The sequence below is a fragment of the Malaclemys terrapin genome, chromosome 4 (genome assembly GCF_027887155.1).
Source record: "Malaclemys terrapin pileata isolate rMalTer1 chromosome 4, rMalTer1.hap1, whole genome shotgun sequence".
NCBI lineage: Eukaryota > Metazoa > Chordata > Testudines > Emydidae > Malaclemys > Malaclemys terrapin.
In genome coordinates this window covers 44,083,907-44,104,890 of record NC_071508.1, presented here as the reverse complement: position 1 = coordinate 44,104,890, position 20,984 = coordinate 44,083,907, and the positions used below count along the sequence as shown (strand labels likewise).

The following is a 20,984-nucleotide window of genomic DNA, read 5'->3' as shown; positions in this document are numbered from 1 at the left end:
TATAAGGTGCCACAGGACTCTTTGTCGCTTTTTACAGATCCAGACTAACACAGCTACCCCTCTGATACTTACCTGCAGTGTACGCCTTGCTTTCTAAAATCAGGCTAATGCCAATAAAAGTAGACTTATACATAGGGTAAGGCAAATATCTTTCTTAAAGGAACTGTAATCATATTTGTTCTGTACTAGTAGCTTTACTATCACAGCCCTATATATTTCAGTAGGGCCAGTTGGAGCCCTTGTTAGGGCTTGCTGACTAGGAAAGATAACTGGCAAGCCATTTGGCACTAGTGGTAGTATTGTAGGGAAGAGTCAAGAGGGTGTAGGGCGGAGTGGTATGGATTCAGCTCCCTCTTACGTTGCTGTGTAGACATACCCTAAGCCAAAGGTTAGTGGGACTCGAGTCAGCTGACCCATGTCAGGGAACCCTGGGCGAGAGCATCTACATTGCATTTGAAGCCTAGGTTAAGGATTTTCTGACCCGTGCTCAAACCTAGGGTTCTGACATTTACACTGCATTCACAGACCTGAGTCCAAGTAATTCTATCCCAGAGTTCCAAGCGCCACCAACTCCTCAGTGTCTAAACTAGCCCTATGACAGTGTTGCACTGTGGGAAAACTCTCCGGCCCACCCGGTTTCCTAACTGTGACAGTGCCATTGATGGAACTCAGGTGCCCATAAGGAGCACACGAGTACATAAGTTGCATAATTAGCTCTGTTGGTGGCTGTTTCAGTAGAATGACTACAATTTGAGAAGGCTTTATACCGAACTACCATTCAGTCTGAGAAATGGGTTCTCCATCTCCAGGCTGAGTCACATTGGCAGGAAAATATTCATGTGCACCTGTTCTGGAGATAATGAGGACATTCGTCTCCAGGACCATCAAATTATTAAAATGAAACTTTGCAATTTGTAATTTTTAAAATGATCAATGAAGGTGTTTTTTTAATTTTTTTCTGTTCAATTTGAAGATTGACATAAATTGTGGGTTTTGGAGGAAACACCCAGACCTAGTCTGGCTGTTGCTGGCTGCAAAGCAGTCAAGTGCATCCCCTGGCAGCCCCTGACATCCCTTCGCCAATGCAGCAGGTGCAGGGATAAGGAGGCTGGGGGGAAGTTTTGGGACGGACTCCCAGTCACTGTCCTCACAGTTCATGTAGCCCCAAGTTAGGGTTACCACCTAGCTGGTATTTGCCTGGCCTACCCGTTTTTTATATGAATTCACCAGTTGCCAGAAAAATAATTTAATCTGCTGTTTTTTTTTGTGGGTCTAAAGATTTGCATTATCAGAATCCACTGGGATATCTAATGTTAAAAGTTTCTGTATCCAGCCAAAGATGCTGCAGTGTTCCCACTTCTGCAGTTTGAGATAACAGATCAAAATTATTGAAAATACAGCAGCTGTATGCCCACCAAGAGTCAAGTGCACTGCACATGTATGAGAGAGGGGGTTTGAGTCAGGCAAGAGTGAGGCGAGTGGGATGTTATCAATCTTATCTATATGTGTTATCTCTTTAGATACTATAAGTGGCTGTTGGGGGGTTGGGGGAGAGATTGTGGAGTTGCCTTGGGGTTGTGGGGGGCTTGTCTTGTGGTAGGGGGGTGCCTTTTTGCATTTCAAAGGTGGTAACCCTAGCCCCAGGAAGGGTAGAGGGGGCCGGGAACAAGGAACAGAGAGTGGAGTGGGACCAAGCAGTTTCTCTGCAGGGAAAGGGAGTGGCAGAACTCCCAGCTCAGCGTGGCTGGGAGAGGGATGACCCCCAACATCCTGGCAGCCAAGAACTTCCTCCTGCCAGTCAGCTTTGCTCCCTGTTCTGGGCAAACTCTACACAGCAGCAATGAGGAACTGGAGCTGCAGGAAGCTATGGGAAGTTATTTGGGTTGGCTCCTACTCACTGTCCTGACAATGCACGCAGCCCTACGGAGGGCAGGGGGCACCAGAGAGCAGAGAGTGACCAAGTGGCTGCCCTACAGGGTGTGGGAGCAGCTATACTGATCTGGGAGCTCTGCTGCTCTGTCATCCTGCAGGGCAGGCTCTCTGATACTGTGTTTGCAGACCAGTGTTCAGCAGACAATGGGTTAACAGTGATCTGAGCAGCTCGGAGGTGTGGCTTCCATTAGCAGCAGAGTGCAATAGACTGCAACACAGATTGTCAGCATAGAGAGGACTAAGGAAATTGCTGTAAGGAACTCTGGGATACATCCAGAGGACTTCTGGAATCTGAGTGCACACAGGAAAGCAATAGGGCTTAGATCCTAGTCCCAGCTTAACATGGGCTTGGACCCTCCAAGTCTAGTATAGCTGGAGTTTTTTGGAGGTTCTGGAACATACTTATGGAGAAAGAAATTGGCTGGTGGGGGTGTGACCAGTGTCCCAGGGGAGCCAACTGAGGTCACTCAATTAGGGTGAACTACAAAGAATGGGACAGACAATCCCCAAAGCTGGTGGATATTCCAATACTTAGATTTACCAAACCAGCACAAAAGAGCTTCTTATAATACCTTACTGGTTACCCAGAAGCCAACAACATAGTTCCCTTAAAAATAACGATGAGGAGTCCTTGTGGCACCTTAGAGACTAACACTCCTTGTTGTTTTTGCTGATACAGACTAACACGGCTACCACTCTCTAACCAGTTCCCTTAAAGTAACCCAGCCTCAGGTCTCCACCTAAACATCTAAGTCAAATAGGAGGAGGATTACTAAAAATCGTATTCATCATATAAAAATGGTTCTGCCAATCCCAGAGGATTGGACATGTTATCTCTCAGGATAATGAATATTCCATATCTTAACCGAATACACGCTTACAGCCAATTCTTATTCAACTAAAATTTATTAAAAAAAGAAAGAGAATTGGTTAAAAGCTCAGTATACATACAGAGTTGAGCACAATTCTTGAGATTCAGTTTTGTAACAGAGATGGTCAGCTTTGTAGATGCAGAGAGTTCTTTCAGAAATAGTTCATAGTCCAATGTTTATATAGAGGGTGGTCCAGTCAAGACTGGGATCTCAGTTCTTATGGCTTAGGCTTCCCCTGCATGAAGCCTCAAGCAGATCTGAGATGACAGGATCAGGACCCAAGCCATTTTTTATACAGTTTCAGGCCTTCTTTGACAGCTCAGAATCCTTAGGTGAACAAAAGGCACACATGGGGACCTTGAAGTGGACCCATTTTCTAAGCATCCCTGGAGATGAGCCATACAGATTAACATAAGGCAATTGCCTGTTTTTCCACCATTTGCAGATGGTTTGCTATACATTTCAAAGAGATGAATACAGTGATATACTGTTTACAGTTCATTTAAATGTTAAGATGTCCTTTTGATCTCTGAATTAAGAGAATACACCATAGACAGGGACTGTCTGATTACATTGTTGACCTCTACTAATATATATGTAAATACACAAACATTTTCTCCCCCATGTCTTGAAGGGTTGAATTTGAGTCATTTATCCTGTGGGATGCTTAACCCTTTCTGGTCATGCGTCACAGGGGGACTGCTAGGAATGGAAGGTGTGGACAGTGCGGAAAGTTTCATTCCACACCAACAAACACCTTTCTTGGAGACTGTAAACTTGCTATTTTGTTTGTAGTGGGATTGAATTAAGTCTTCTCAATACCAAGAGGTGATAATCCAGTCTGAGCTATGAGTTGGTTGTTTTTGTGGGTAGGTTTTTTTTTTTTTTTTTTTTTTTTTAAGTATTAGAGGGTAGCCGTGTTAGTCTGTATCTACAAAAACAACAAGGAGTCTGGTGGCACCTTAAAGACTAACAGATTTATTTGGGCATAAGCTTTCGTGAGTAAAAACCTCACTTCTTCGGATGCATCCGAAGAAGTGAGGTTTTTACTCACGAAAGCTTATGCCCAAATAAATCTGTTAGTCTTTAAGGTGCCACCAGACTCCTTGTTTTTTTTTTTTTTTTTTTTGCAGCTCACCTTCAGCTGGAAAGAGTTGAGTTGATGTTAGCTTGTGTTTTTTTTAGAAGGCTGATTGTGTTCTTTTTTTTGAACAATGATTTTGACTTCAGATTTTCTGTTTCACCCTTCTAGGAGGGTTTTCACTGCATTTGTTTGTTTTCAGCTAGCTAAATTATGTGTGTGTTTGGCACTGGAGAGAGAGAGAATCCCAGGGACAATAGTTTGTCACCTTTTCTTGGGACCCACTCTTAGAAACATAGGGGCTCTAACTCTTCATGAAAGCATTTGGACTATTGCTTCCATTGCAGGGTCCAAAATAATAGCTTCCAGGTACAGAGCAGGTAGGAAGCTCTTCTCATGACTTAGAGACCACTAAGAGTATGTCTACACTGTAAGCATCACAAGCTTCAGCATTGGTTTCACAAGCCTGCCTGGGGATCATGGGTGGATACTCAATTGCCAGCCCATGCAGAGTCCACAATGCTTTGTCTCCATGCTATTCTTAGTGTACTAGTTAGATTAAGGCTAGTGTGGGTATACCTACTTGAGCTGTAGATTGCAGCTTGGATGTACCCTTAGGGGCATTTGACAAACTTAATAGTGAAATGCTTCCTTAGACTGTACAGGGTCATTGAATGCAGTGAAGTTATTTCTTTGCAAATCATCTTTAAAAACAATGGTCGTGGCACAGATACGTCAAAATGTAACTCTTCCTTCTGAACCCTGTTGTCCTGCGCTCCTCTATTTTTATATATATATCACACTTGGGTGACCTATCGACAGCATCTCAAGAGTCTGGAGAGGTACCACCAACGATACCTCTGTAATATCCTTCGTATCAGTGGGGAAGATCACTGCACTAATTCCAGCATCCTCCCTGAAGACAATGTCACCGTCATTGAAACAATGATTCTCATGCACCAACTCTGTTGGGTTGGACATTGTGTGCGGATGCCAGACTCTTGCCTCCAAAAACAAGTCCTCTACTCTCGGCTCACCACCGTGAGATCTCTGACCATGGGTCAGAGGAAACATGCTTTCATTGCATCTTTGTAGTTTCTCAAGAAAACTGATGTGGTTCCAGGATTGGACTCCTGAGTCATCTCAGGACCCATGTGTAAATCCGAAATAGAGATCATCCTCAAATCTAGGGATCGCTGATTATATATAAATGGTTTTTATTTTTAAAAGATAATAGTGCTACGTAAAGGTGTGGTCACGACCTGAGCAACCCCTTTTGGCCTGGCATGACACTACAGGTGTGCCCCATCTGTAACTTCCTCAAGTGGAGCAGCAATAGATTGCAATTGAACAGCCCAGGGACAAGGAGAAGCAGATAGCATTCGGTTAGTGGGTATGTATCTTTTTAATAAGACTTCAGCCCAAGAATCATTACAACAATCGTTTTATTAGGCCCCAGGTATAGAGTCCTGTACTGACAGTCCACACCTAAGTCTCTGAATCAGGTTAGACTTGTATCCAGATACCGTGGGAGCAACTGCCACCCACTGCTTTTCTTCCTTGTTCTGCTTCCTGTTACTGTTGTTCCTAGGCTGCAGCTGTAGGCTCTAGCCGTTTTTTTTTTTTTTTTTTAAAGGGTTGGTACCTTCCCCATGCGCGCACACAGGGGCTGTTATAGTTCATGGTTAAGGCTATTATTATGTCACGGAATCCATGACTTCCATTGACCTCCATGACATTTTCTGCCCTGGAGCTAGAGCTCCCAGCCAGTCCCGCCCCACAGCTGCCAGCCCCAACCCTGGTAGGGGGACCCTGCAGCTGCCTAACCACGGCGGGGGGTTGGCGGACATAGGACTCTGTGCCTGGGTAGCTGTAGGGTCCCCCTGCCTGCCAAGGCTGGACAGCTGTGGGGAGTCCCCACTGCCTGCCGCCTGGGCAGCTGATGGACCCCTCAGAGCTGCCCAGCTGCCGCAGGGGGTGGGGAACCCCCCAGAGATGCCCAGTTGCAGGGGGGGGTGAGGAGACCCTGTAGCTCCCACACCCGCAGCAGTGAGGGACCGGGGATCCCCAGCAGCAGTGGGTGCTGAACCTGCCTACCCCTTTTGTCAGGGATTTTTATGAAAGTTAGGGACAGGTCATGGGCTTCTGTGAATTTTTGTTTATTGCCCGTGACCTGTCCATGATTTCTGCTAAAAATATTCGTGACAAAAACTTAGCCTCATTCATGGTGCTTTACAAATTCTACATTTTGATGTAGGCTCTTGGTACTAGAAAGACTGACTCTTGAACTAGGATGTGAACTTTCATATTGTTGTGTTAAGGGTCAAATAGCAATTATATAAATGTTTAAAATGTATTATCTACTCTTAAATTGAAGCTGACTAAACAAGTATTTGAAGTACACCATTATTCTTTGCATATTTCAGGACTGACTCAGCCAAGAAGTAACTGTCACTTCTGGGCCTTAAAAGATCTGAATAAATTTACAGAAACTAAATATTCAAAGCTTCTACAATACAAGACAGGGCAGTTTTTCAGTTAGTTTTGAGTTTGGGCCTGGCACAAAACAGTGTTGATTGTATTAGGTTTATTAATTGAAACAAACTGTCCATGATCACATTTTATCAATGAACACTGGCAATTGAGATGTCATTACAAGAGATTTTAAATACAGGAACTCCTCACTTAAAGTCGTCCCGGTTAACGTTGTTTCGATGTTAAGTTGCTGATCAATTAGGGAACATGCTCATTTAAAGTTGTGAAATGGTCCCGTCTAACGTCGTTTGGCAGCCACCTGTTTTGTCCACTGCTTGCAGGAAGAGCAGCCCCTTGCAGCTAGCTGGTGGGTGGTTGGAACCAGGGTGGACCAGCAGCCCCCCTATCAGCTCCCCACTCCCCTAAGTTCCCTGTGCAGCAGCTGTCCCTCCCCCCGCTGCCATGTACTGCTCCTGCCCTCTGCCTTGGAGCAGCTCCCAGAGACTCCTGCTTGCTGAAGGGGGGAAGAAGGTGTCAGGGTGTCTCCCCCTCCGCCCTGCTCCTGCACCCCACTTACCCCATCTTCCATAGAACGGGGGGGACACACGCCCAATGGAGGGAGCTTCTAGGCAGGAGCTGCAGGTCTCAGCAAGCTGATTTAATTAACAAGGCAGTATACTTAAGCCTGGGGTCAGCTACTTAAAGGGGAAATGTGCATTTTTTCTCTCACACACAGGGTGTGTGTCTGTCTGCCCTTCCTCCTTTCCTGCTGCTTTGTAGAGTGTTGTGAGAGTTAACCCTTGAGGGCTCAGTCAATTGCTAGTTCATTTAGCAGTAAGCCATTCCCTGGGATATATCCCACCCTCTGACTCCTCCACCTCAACCAAGCTTCACAATTATCATCACTGTGTACCAGTATTAAATTGTTTTTTTAAAACTTATACTGTGTGTGTGTGTGTGTGTATGTGTATATATATATATATATATATATATATATATGTCTTTTGTCTGGGTGAAAAAAATTTCCCTGGAATCTAACCTCCTCATTTACATTAATTCTTATGGGGAAATTGGATTCGCTTAACATCGTTTCACTTACAGTCACATTTTTTTCAGGAACATAACTACAACATTAAGCGAGGAGTTTCTGTACCTTCTGTACCACATTTGCATTCTGCCATTCTTAACTTAAATTGGCAATATGTGGATGGACATTCAGGTTGTCTTCCTTACCCTTAGCTTTATCAATACATTTCAGTCCTGGCCTGCTGCACCTACTGTTGCTGAGATCCTGACAGTCTTGTTTAGGAGTGTCATCTCTTGCCAAATTACTTTTCATAGTATCTAAAAGGTATAGCATCTATATCTTAAAGCTTGTAATTCTCAGACTGTAGTTTAAAGATGTTCTAATTTTCTACAATAAGATGTTGTAGATAAGCATTTGCAAGAATGACAGTGTTGCTCATTTTTGTGGGATACTTCTGAGTGTCACCATTGTCGGGATCTGTAAGGCTCTGTAGAAAATGGAGCAATTTGTATATAATGTTTTAAAATAGATTCAGGATCTTTTATTTAGTGCACAGTTCATATTATAAATATACAAATATTTTGCCTTTGTAGATTGATAGAGGCTGTTTTACCCATTTCTATTCACTTTTTAAGTTGCATCATTTGCTTAGTGGGCTAATTGACACAAGTGGGATAATGTAACACTTTAGTCAAGAGTCTGTTAATGTGTTTAACTTTATCCTTATATTCTGAGAGTGTTTATAATTTTGGTAAAACTTTCTCTGAGCTAGGACTTGATTAAAAATGAACCCCGCCCCATCTCAAAATTAAAGCCAATGCTTAATGACTTAGCCCCGTATAACTGTTGCTCAGGGGTGTCCAGTATAGGTCTGTGGTGTAGATCTGGCCTAAATCTCCTGCTGTCCTCTGATTCTTTCCCCTTATAATACAAGCATGCTCTATAGTCTGTTTCATGTTAAAATCCACCCATGACCCCACTTGTCTTTTCAACTACGATCCCTTCAACTTCTGCCCCTTCTCTTTCATCTCTAAGGTCAATGAACATACTGTACGATTACTGTTTGGAGTTCATCTCTTCCAGTTTCATCCTAACCCCTCTCCAATCTGACTTCTGCCCCGTGCATGTCTCTGACACTGTCCTAGCTAAAGCACAGAACCAGCTCCATTCTCATCCTCATTGATGAGTCATCCATCTTTGACAGTTGACCATGGACTACTTGAAAGCTTGTCCCCTTTTGGCTTCTGTGAATTTGCAGTCTCCTGGGTCGTCTTCTGCCTCCAATTGCTCCTTCACTGTGTGTCCTTTGAAAGATCCTCCTCATCTCCCCTTTCACCAGCTTTCTGTGGGGGTTCCACAGGGCTTTGTTCTTGGTCCCCTTCTCTTTTCCCTCTACATCTTATTTCTGGGTAATCTCATCCACAAACTAAATATCCACAAAACTACCTCATTATCCACCTTTAAATCTCACCTCAAACATCTCCTTTGCCAAGACGGCTACAAAAAAACGTGGCAATGAGTAGGCTGATGATGTGCAGTCACCGCTGCTTATCATGCTGACTGATATTGTCTTATTTCCTTGTACTTCCCCCATCTGTCTGTATCCATTGGTTGTCTCATCTCTTATTTAGATTGTAATCTTATTGGGGTAGACACTATTTTTTTTTTTTTGTTCTGAGTTTGTACAGCAGCTAGTATAATGGTGTCCTGACTTAGGTGCTATAGTAATACAAATAAACAGTATTCCCTATCTATCAGGCTTAATTTAAAAGCAAACTTTTAAAATGTGTGATGTGATTTAAATAAAAATATTACACACACCCATCATAACTCAGCACTGATGTCCAAAGACCTGCATAATAATGCCTTTATAGGTTTCTCTTAAGCATAGCTCATGCAAACTTACCACTTTGTTCATGCTACCAAAATTAGAATAAAAACATGCTGAAGTGACTTGGTGGCCATTTCTTTGTTTTCCTTCCTCCATTTCTTGTTGCAGAACCTTTTACTAGTGAAAATGAGCTATAAATTAGAATCTGATTTGTTTGTTCTACAGGTGTATATTGGTGAGCTTCCTCAGGATTTCTTACGTATCACCCCAACACAGCAGCAGCAGCAGATCCAATTGGATGCACAGGCAGCTCAACAGTTACAGTATGGAGGACCGATGGGCACAGTAGGCAGACTCAGCATCACTGTAGTACAGGTATGATTTGTTGCTCTCTTCTAATACATTTGTTAATCTGCTACATCTTCCAACAGTGGCCCCATGAGATCTGGTGCTGAAATTGAAGTTGCTACGCTAATTGGATAACTTAGTTTCCAGCTAAGTGGCTCTGTGTATTAGTCTCTCATTATAAAATATGACCTGCCCACACAGTCCCTAGCAGTGTTTACATACTAAATTGCACAGCATTAACAGTAATGCACAGTACTGCCGTTTTCCTATTTAAAACTTCTCATCAGTATTTACTATTTTGGCCACGTACAGTAATTGAGTGGACATGTGCTTCAGTCATTGGGTTACTAAACCATCAGGAGCAGCAGCTTCCATAACATCTTTTGTTAAAATAACTTTTGGGCAGAAGCTTTTTTTCATCAGGGTGTAAAATAAGATACTGTATGACTGCAACTGCAGCTTATAATATTGGTCCTTCTTTAGTGCAGTTGGGGCGGAACTAGATGACCTTTTGAGATCCCTTCCAGCCCTACATGTCTGATTCTATATATAGATATATATCTCATGTCAAAGTGAGAAGTTTTGGTGTTTCTGGGACATTCCCTAGATAACTACTGTATCATATTAGCCTTCTAAACTTTTGCATTCCTTTCATTAACAATTATCTTGCCATCTAGTGTTGGTTAAGTAAACTCTTCCTCTTTTGGGGTGGGGATATTTGGAAACCAAGCTCCTGGTATAACTTGACTTACGAAATAACAGTTGGCTTCTGGCTAAGAAATTATGATAAGACTATATTGGAGAAGTAGATGTGACCTAAGTTGTGCATGGCTTTGAAAGTGATGGGAGAGTCCTTACATTCGATACAGAAGGTTAAAGGGAGCAGTTAAAGGAATTGCAGAATGGTCTGGGTACATTCTAACTGATAGACAAGGTAAATGATTTTTGGTGCAGCCTTTTGGACAGACTGAAGTGAGCTAAGGCAAGGGCCAAAGAGGCCAGACGAGGTACAAGTTTGGACTACCAACAGACAAAACGTTGACATTATTGGAATCTTAAAATATTTTGCTGCTTCAGAGAGAATAATCTTCTGTGCACATCATTCAGTTAAGAAGTAGTGTAATATATTTTGCTAATTAGTTCCCTTGTTACTTGTGGGGTTTTTTAAAAGCATTTAAAGAGTCATATTGACATTGAGCCAGAACTAAAGAGGAATTACTGTCGGACACTATGCTATTAATGTGTAAGAATACTGTAAGTCCCAAGACTTGCTTCTTCTAGTCAGCCTTTCATTGCCTTCATTCCAGACACTGTCCATATTTTTGTATATACATTTGTAATTATAAAAATTCCAAAGGGAAATGACTTAACAGTAAACCTTTTCTCATAATCTTTCAGTAACAATGAGCGGTGTAAATATTGTGGCTTGGGCTCTAAAGCCTAAGGGTGGGATACTTTATCCCCCCACCTTCAGCCCTGGTGGATGCAGGACTCTGGGACTCCAACTCATGCCCTCCCCCCCCCCCCCCCCCCCCCCCCCGAGATGTGCTATTAACATGTTAAAAAATGCATTTAATGTTGTTTTCAGTTAGTCGCAGGTGTTAACTGCAATTGACAGTCATAAAATATAGCCTTTACACTAAATTTGGTGCTTTTTTGCTAACCACATTTATTTAGGCAATTGTATAACTTATCATAGCATCAGAGAAACGTAGGGCTGGAAGTGACCTTGAAGTCAAGTCCAGCCCACTACACTAAGGCAGGACCAAGTAAATATAGACTATCCGTGACTGGTGTTTGTCCAGCCTGTTCCTAAAAACCTCCTATGATGGGGATTTCACAACCTCCCTTGGAAAGCCTATTCCAGAGCTAGAAAGATCCCCCCCCCTCCCCCCCCATATCTAACCTAACTCAGCCTTGCTCTACCCCTGAGGATTGCTTTTTTTATTTGAGTCTCTGCCCACATCATAGGTGGGCCCGGTCAGTATCCCCTTTCTATCCTGACAGACTTCTTCTAAACTAATATAGTTTCACTCATAAGAATTAATAAAGAAAATGGCAAACTTAATTTTTTTGTTTATTTTCTTCTTCTTTCTTCATTTTTGGTTTCTTCCCAGGCAAAACTGGCAAAGAACTATGGTATGACCCGCATGGATCCATACTGTCGGGTACGGCTTGGCTATGCTGTGTATGAAACTCCTACAGCGCACAATGGAGCCAAAAACCCACGCTGGAACAAAGTTATTCAGTGTACTGTTCCCCCGGGTGTGGACTCTTTCTATCTTGAGATATTTGATGAGGTTAGAATTTTATTTTTGCTTTGGTGGTTGGGGCGGGACCTTACAAAGCTGTACTGAGGTGACGTAGCCCAGTGATGTATACCAGCACCTGGAATGTGTCTTTTTTTGTGTGGGTGGCTCACACTTGAACATATTTCTTTTCAACAACAGGTAGAGGCACTGTCTTTAATGAGAGCTGAGATTCTGATGTAATTATGAGAGTTCTGGAGGGATGACATAGGGGTTGTGAAAGGGTTATGTTAGCCTTAAAGTCAAGTGGTTTCTGAATATTCTAATGTTAAACTACAGTGCAGTACGTAGGAGCATTCTTATATTCTGCACTTTAAACTAAAAATAGGCTGCTCGTGCAGTTCTTTGGGAGATAATGTTGCAAGACTTTTCAAATCAGATCACAGCTTGAATCCAAGATGTAAGAGTTTTGGTGACAGTAAATCAGTTAAATGTAGAATAATCTTTGTAGGCAAATTTGAATTAAAAAATGATTCCATTAAGGGGTTTGTAGCAGGGTGGTTACCCCACTCCGGTCCAGAGGGGTTAAAAACAGCCCTGGGAGGGGGCTGTGGCTGGGGCAAGCAGCTCCCTGGCTTAGTGGGAAGTCAGGCTCAACTGGGACTACGCCCCAATTAAGGTTCAGCTGGTCCTATAAAGGCCAGGACAGCCAGAAGCCCAGACAGTTCTCTCTCTGCTTTAGAGAGAGAAGGGCCTGGCTGCCTGGAGCTGAGAGGTACCTGAGGAAGGCTAAAGGAGCTGGGGAACTCTGGGCTGGGAACCCTCCAGGCTGCAGGCCTAAAGTAAGGCCAGCTAGGTACTGGGATTGCAAAGGGACAGCCCTGGGTAGGCAGAGGCAGCAGGTCCAAACCCCCCTTGCCAGTGATGAGTGGCTGACACTGCAGTCTGCCCCAGGGAGTAGGGGCTTGGTAGTGACTGGCAGCGGCCTGGTACTGAGGCGAGATGGGGTTAGTGGGTAGGGGTTCCCCTGGGAGGGGAGACCTAGTGTGTGAGGGGTTACTGCTAGGGGGCAGCACCCAAGGTACAGGGGCACTGGGGTCCTGGGAGGGACTTGGGGCCAGACGACAGGCAGGTCACCAGCCTGCAGAAGGTGCTCCAGGAGCTGGAATGAACTAATTCCCAAAGCAACCAGCAGGAGGCGCTGCAAGGGCGAGTCCGCTCCTCTACAGGGTTCCAGTGACTAAAATTCATAGTACATGATTATGAGCCAGAATCCCAGGTTCACATCAGGCATTCTTTCCTTGCAGCTATAGTTTCCTCCTGGTTTTTTCTGCTGCTGCCTTCCACTTCACTCGTTGAATCTCTTCCTCCCAGCTCCTTTCTTACTATCCTTGGTGCCTAAAACTTTCACTGCTGCTTCTGGTGCATGTGTGGGAGAGACAGTAGCTTTAGAAAGCTATCTATAATGGTAACATGTTAGAATCTTGTACCTTACGGGTATGAAATCACATCTATGGGTTTTCATAGCTTTCAAGATTTTTCTTTCAGTATAATTGTCTTATGTCAAGGTGGCCAATCTTTTGGCCAATAAGTGCTGGATAGTGTACTTTGGAACCCTAAACTACTCAAACTCCTGAATAGTCATGATAGATAGTCCCATGGTTCTCAATGAATAGATGCCATCAGTCTCTCCTTTGAGAGGAATCTGCCATCACACCTAAATAATCTGACCAGCAATGAAGAAATCATCCATTTACATAAGAGACCTCACACACTATCTTCCCGTTTTTGAGCAAGCTATCAAGAAACAAAACCTTCTGTTCTGCTGGTATCCTGGATTCCTCTGTTAGGGTTCAAGACTTGACATGGTACTTAAATAACGCTTATTCTTGTGGATGATCACCTGCCCACAGACAAGGAAGTACATCTATACTCAACTTACTGGATCTCTGTGACACTTGATATTGTTGATGACCAAATTACTCCTGTCCTGATCTCAAGAAGCTGCAGAGCCAAACAGAAATGCAGTGGAATGGTTTAGGTCCTTCCTCCTTGAGCTGAATCCAGAGGATTATTGGTGGGCATTTGATCATCTCCAGGGCTTTCCATCTGCAGAATTCAATAAGGCTTAATTCTCTCCCCTCATGTTATTCAAGATCAGTATGAAACCATTGGGAGAGTTCTCATTTACACCAAATGTAAATAGGTCCATTTCTCAATACATAAGTGAAATTGGCCCACTACAAAGCAGCTGTCTTAATCTGGAACCCAGACAAGACTAAGGTGGTGCTGATGGGAAGCATGTTGAAGAACTTGCTTCGTTTTGTAGCATGAGCCACTATCAAGGGCATTTTTCTTTCAGAATAAGTTGGATGCCTAGATAACCACAGACAAATAACTGGTGACCCTATAGGACTCAGACCTGACTGTGGTGGTCTGTGCATTCGTGACTTCCTGCCTTGATTACTGAAATTTGTTAAATGTAGAAATGAAACCACATTCCCTTAAAAAGCTTCATCTGGTTTAAAAAAGAAATGCAATAGCCCATCTACTTAACAGAACTGTTCACTTTGAACATGTGCTTCGCTGTCTGCCCCAACAGCCTCTTGAATTAAAAAACATTAATTTTCATGGGAGATGTATTCCTTTGGAACAATGGCACTGTGGTGAATATGTGGAAGCTTGTGATTGCAGCAGACAGAACTTTCACAGGAGCTGGACCTGTGGAACTCACTCCCACAAGAGAAATGACCAACATCCTCACTAATAATTCGACAACTACACATAAATCTCATTTCTGCCTAGCTCACTCTCAGTTTCTCCACATAGGCCCATGCATGTGCACTCAAGAGAATCCCTACAAACTAATCAAGGTTTATCTTTTACATTCTAGGAATGAAAAAATATGTATTTTCTATCTTTAGATACTTGGTAGGTGCTCACATACTGTTGTATTAGAAATCATAAAAGAGATGTGGGTGTATGGTGAGTGGATAGAGATGATTGCAAATGAATCAAAGCATATGCTTCCTCAAAAAGGAGGCAGTGTTGGTAGGCTCTCTAACTTTTTGTTTTACTTATACATTCTCTGCCCTCACACTGAAGTTTCTCTGCAGCTCGACCAGTAGTAGAAAGTGGTAATGAAAAATTATACTCTAGCAAATTTATCTAGTGCTGGTTTTAGTAAGTCTGTTTTGGCTAGAGAATCATAAAAATCAGATGTGGAAATACCAATCTTACTGCCATTGTGTGATTGCTCCTTCCAATATGTTTTTAATGCTTTTGTCCAGTTTTGGGTTAAATGTGTCAAGCAATTGGGCTTTAAATAAAATAAATAAATAAATAAAAAACATTTCACTGCTTCCGGTTTGGAAGCTTAATTTTGTCCCCTCTCCAAAGAAAATTGATATGAACAGTCAAGCCATTCAAAAGTAAAACTGGTTTTGCTGAGGGTGGATTTGGAGGCTTCACTTCAGGATTCCAACTGTAGGGAACATTTTTCTGCGCAACAGAGTTGGCAATTTCCCAGGAAAAACTAGTTGAAGACGGTGCAGGTAAATACCAGCTTAAACCCAGTTTAAACCTGGAAATTGGGAAAAAATAATTGCATCAGCGTCCTGCAAGTTCAGCAACTATAGAACAAATCTTTTCAAACTGGATACATCCATTCAGAAGTTAGGAATAGAGTCAGTCTATCCACTACATCAAAGTTGGCCTGCTGCTGCCAAATGCTGCATAGCCAAATGGCCTTGGACTGGTAGTCTGCAACACTTCATGCTTCTGATTGTTTAATGCTTCAAGCCTACATCGCTTCCTTGTTGTTTTCTATACTGGAATGTTTTTGACTCTTGTTTATATAATATTGAAAACTGAAATGAGTCATGACTTGTTTAACTTTCTTGAGAAAATACCAAACCAAAATATATACATACATTCTGATGTTCTATATTATGACTATATTAGTATTACACCCACTGCAATTTACTTTTTATTTGTACAGCCCTAAATAATCTGTAAATCTGTTGCCTTATGTAACCACAACTTGAATATGTAACTAAAACTAAGTGTAATGTGATGTGTATTAACTACAATACATGCCTTAAACTGGAACTAATTAGTTTTTTCCTGGGGCTGTAAAAAACATCTCTGATAAATGCCAGGTTATCCTTGCTGTCTAAAGTGCAAAATAACTTTCCCCTCCTCAAGTTGGTTTCCAGTTTTATGTAGTTTGGATCCTTTAGTGAGCTAAGATAGTGAGGATGAATAGGTGGCTAGTAGTTCAAAGTAGCAATACTGCAACTAGAGGCATTCAGATCAATCAGCATTTGAGAACCTACAATATATATCACTTTGGAGCTGCTGTCAGTACAGTCCATACTGATGCCAATGTTGCATTTCTTTAGCATATTCAATCTGTGGATATGAAAGTAATAAGCTGTCTCTGGCTACCCTGTCGCAGCTCCCCATGCTGAAAAGCCATAGTCCCTCTTTTAAAAAGGTACTTAGCTGTATCCTTTCTGGAATACAATCTTCAGTAGGGAAAAATCTTTGCAGGGAATATTGGCTGAACAGCCTAGTGTTTAATTTCTGCTGTCAAAGTTGTGTTGCAAAGGATGGCTTAAAACTGAAATGGGTAAAATGTGACACTGAGACTTGAGTTCAAAGAACGTTAATCAGAAATCATGTTCAGAAACTTTTTTTTCTGAAGGCCGCAAGTTTGATCAGCAATATTTTATTTCCAATGCCCTTCAGCGAGCCTTTTCAATGGATGACCGCATCGCCTGGACACACGTTACTATTCCTGAGTCTCTGAAACAAGGAAAGGTGGAGGATGAGTGGTATAGCCTGAGTGGAAGGCAGGGTGATGACAAAGAAGGAATGATTAACCTGGTCATGTCGTATGCGGTAAGCCAAATGCGTTTTTGCCCTCAGGATATGGAGGGTGGTTTTCTTAGGGATGGGAACAGAGGAGAAGTCTGATATAATAGAACAGCTCAGTAAACCATGTTTTGTCATGTTGATTTTATATTGTTGAAACCTATTGATGTAAGTGAACCTAATATTTTTAACTGTTGTATCAATAAACACTGCCATTCTACTCAGTGAGAGAGCTGGATGTTGCACTTGCTGTATAGCATGTTATCCTAAAAAATGGGCACACCGTGAGTTGAAAGGAGAAAAATGGTATCCAGATTCTTTGAGGTTCTTCATATTTCCTGATTTTTCAAAAATGACATGTCCTCCATGCTGTTCTATCTACAGCTGAAGTTTAGTTTTTTCTAACTGTGTGAAACCGTTGCTGCTTGTATAACAATATAACCCTTCACCCCCTACAAGCTTTCTAAGTAACCTGAATAGTAGTAGTCCTGATTGTTTGTTTGAGTAGGCTTAACTAATCATTCTCTACTTTGAGTATTTTGAGTGCTCCTATAATGATTAGTTTTAATCATTTAGGTTGATGGCACAGACAGCTCAAAATTCACAATGAACTTTTAGAGTAGCAGCTGTGTTAGTCTGTATCCGCAAAAAGAACAGGAGTACTTGTGGCACCTTAGAGACTAACAAATTAATATGAGCATAAGCTTTCGTGGGCTACAGCCCACTACTTCAGATGCATCTGAAGAAGTGGGCTGTAGCCCACGAAAGCTTATGCTCATATTAATTTGTTAGCCTCTAAGGTGCCACAAGTACTCCTGTTTTTTTAAATGAATTTTTACTTTCACATGGAAGACTGTAGGTTTTATGTTCAACTGGAGACTTACAAATTTCATAACATCAAAAGTCATACGAGGCTAAGAATAGTTTAAAAGAACCTTTTGCGAGGGGAAGATGCTGGGAAATCTTTGTGTTGGAAAAATTAGATGGCTTTTGGTCCAGAAGGCACTCTTCAGATGGGGAGGATTCTACCGCTTGTACTTGCAGTGAATGGTGGAACTACTCTTAAGTACTACTAATTGAGTAAGAGTGGCAGAACTTAAGCAAGAAGCACTCTGCAAACTCAGGACCAACTTGATCTTGGGTTTGACTTGTTCAAAACCTTGGGATCCAAATTATTTATTGATCATGACAAAGATTCCACTATTTTTACGAACAGTTTAGATCACTAAAGGTAGATATTGAATGACTTAAGCAGTGCCTGCAAAAATTGCCAATTAAAGAAAAAAAAATAACATTCAGAGAGCTCAAGGAGCCTTAGACGACATCAACCTTTAAAACACTATGCAAGATGCAATACACCCCCTTGTGGATATGGATAATATGATGTTTGTTTGTTTATCTTTGATCAGTGAGAGTATTAGTATTAATGGAAGTTGTACAGTGTCTAAATTGAGACTGCTTTAAACCAAATTCACATTCTTTGGCTCGTCTAAACTAATCCAGCTGCACTCACTTGATTTTTGAGAAATGACTTCCCTTTTAAATAGTAATGGATTAAAGCTCTTTATACAGAATTTACTCTATTGTAAAAACTTTACAATTTGTGAAATGAAGCAGAATTCATGAACGTATACAAGAAATTTTGGAAATTCAGATTATTTCCTACTTCTTACTAATGAGTACCTCCATTTTTATCTGGGAATTGTTACAAAAAGCTAGCTTAATTTGACATGGCTTTGTGGGTTATAGATTCGTTCCTTCAAATGGCAATTCATTTTGCGTACTCATTGACTTCCTGAAAAGTGATATTCATATCTATTATTGCTAGTTTGCTGTACTAGTCAATGTAAAGTGACTAGCAAGACTTGAAGGTTTTGCTCAAATGCATTGTCAACTTTAGTTGTGTTTAACTGTTCTTTTCTGTCATCCTTTTGGTATCAAGTCCATACCAGCTGCCATGATGATGCAGCCGCAGCCAGTGGTCCTGATGCCCACAGTATACCAGCAAGGAGTTGGATATGTACCTATTGCAGGTATGTTCTCCATCCTTCCTTAAGGGTTTTGGAAAATTATTTTGGAGGTCTGAAGGAATAATATTCTCTTGTGTTCTGTGTAGGAGGATGTTGGCAGTATCTTTTCTATGGTCCTTTCTCAACTGTGCAATGTTGACGGGTGGAGGGAAGGCAGGAGAGCAACCAAACCCAAATATGGAGTCAGTCAGCTTTTCGTCTGTGATTTACATTGCATTAACTAAAGATGTGATTTATAAACTGGGTTAATTAAATCAGTCCAAAAAGCTTATTTAGGTTTAAACCAAGACTAGTCTACACGTGAGTTATTGCAGAATAAGGTAGGGTGTGAATTTAAAGCAGAATAGCTATTGCAGAATAACTTCATGCGTAGACAAGCTCTACATACATTAGAAATCTGTTTAAGTTAAACTGAAATACAATTGTCTGAATATTGTGCATAAACAATACTACTTTGTGTGGACAAGACCTTAGGCTGGCACAGTGGAAGATCCCATCTATATGGCAGCAGGTCAATTGGACCCCAACTTCCTTCTGCACAGTGGTGCACAGGAAGCTTCCATGGAGCTGGGATCTGTTACTCAGGGAGTCCTGGCTCCTGTAGACTCTCCGAATCCTCTTTTGTGTAGCAGAACTGAACCACTTCTACTCTGTTGGCAGGGTCTTCTGTGCTCACAGAGGGACAGAATCTACCCACGAGTGCTTCTTTGCAATAGCATGTAGAAGAAAGTTATTTAAAATGGCAGCCCAGGATACACAAGTAGCTGAAGACCAACTTTTCTTCAGAGGGTTTAGCATAGACTTTCTCTGCTGAAATTCACTGCATTATTGTACACAACTGGGACAAGGAGAGAGCCTATACTTTGAAGCAGAGCCCCTTTTATTTTTGTAAAAAAGTAGTAAAAATCAATTAGACTGTGAAATTGCCTTTCAAACTTCGGAAGCAGCATTAAAGTATTTAATAGGCTTTTTGTGATATTTTATTTCTCACATGACATATGGTGTTTAAAAGTTTCATTCTGATATGATATGGACATGGATTCAGGTGCAATAGCTGACTCTAATATAATGTCAGTTTGTGTACATCAAAGGGAAAGATTGAATTCAGTGTGGGTTTTTTGGTTTAAGTTAATAAATGCATTCAAGTGACAGAATGGGTAGGGCATGATCATAGCACCAAGGGTTGAACCCAAATTCTGATTCCAAACTCATTTATTAAAGTTAATATGAAGCTTAAATTCCATCAGGAATCTGGGTTACCTGGATGTGGAAGCAAATTTACTCCACAGTAGTAATGTGTACAAGACCGTTGAAATAACTGCACATACAAAAGATTGAAGCATTAAACAGTGAGTGTACTAGAGGTTTGCACACTTTGTTGCTTTAGTAGTCCTAGTACATTGCACCCAATAGGGACTCTGGCATTCTTTCACTTCCCCCTTGTTAAGGAACCCCCTTGCAACACAGTTCCCTCCCTCATGCTGGTGGTTCTGGGTCCCCCAAGCCAGGGGCTCTTTGTGCACCACTACCTTCTCCTTTCCACTCATTTTCTTTCAATCTTGAGGAAGAAGTCTTTCAGGGCAGCAACATTTTAAACTGTATCAGGAACTAAAAATGGGGAGGAGGAAGGGTATTGTTATGTAGCAATGTGTTTAATGGCTACCAGCAACTGGTTCTTTGATCTATAGACAACTAAGAAAGGTGGTTGAAGCTGCTGGCTCTGCTAACCAGATGCTGAAACTGCATGTGCCCCACTTCTTCCTTTCAGCTTTGATTCTCCCCCCCCCCCCCCTCAAAAAAAAAAAAAAATCAGTAGGGTTCTGTCCACTGGGAGAGCATTCTCTGAAATCTTGGAATTCATCAGTTCCAGCATTCAAAAGTTATTGTGTTACAGAGAAATGCCATTTAATTGAGTGTTAGACTTCATTTAATCAGCCAGCTACCTAGTTTTGACTATAATTCATATACTCTGAAGTGCAGTTCCATTATGATGTAAACCAAATGCATATGTAGTTCTTGCATGTTTCAATTAGAATTTAATATTTTTCTTATTGTAGCTTCAAAATCATTAATGTCATAAAAAAAATACTTCATATACAGTACTTGTGAATTTCAGTGCTCCACAAACAAGAGGGTGTGAATGGGTCCTGGGAGATTACAACTGAATGCTGTACAGAATTTCTCAAACAGCTCTACAAAAAATTGCAATGCTAGCCTGTCTGGCCCAGTCCTATTGCATGTTGTAGTAAGGACCATGCCTC

General features: G+C 41.7%; 1 protein-coding gene across 3 annotated transcripts in view; it reads left to right on the top strand.

The window, feature by feature from the left end:
• TOLLIP (toll interacting protein) overlaps positions 1-20,984 on the top strand; it is a 50,804-nt gene that overhangs the window by 9,559 nt on the left and 20,261 nt on the right. For 2 of the 3 annotated variants that reach the window (XM_054025988.1, XM_054025987.1), the window contains exons 2-5: positions 9,444-9,593; positions 11,684-11,866; positions 16,568-16,720; positions 18,636-18,726. In XM_054025988.1, the coding sequence (XP_053881963.1) occupies positions 9,444-9,593; positions 11,684-11,866; positions 16,568-16,720; positions 18,636-18,726 (577 nt within the window). Of the gene's footprint in view, positions 1-9,443; positions 9,594-11,683; positions 11,867-16,567; positions 16,721-18,635; positions 18,727-19,383; positions 19,658-20,984 lie in introns of those variants that run through there. The other variant, XM_054025989.1, reaches the window with a different exon arrangement.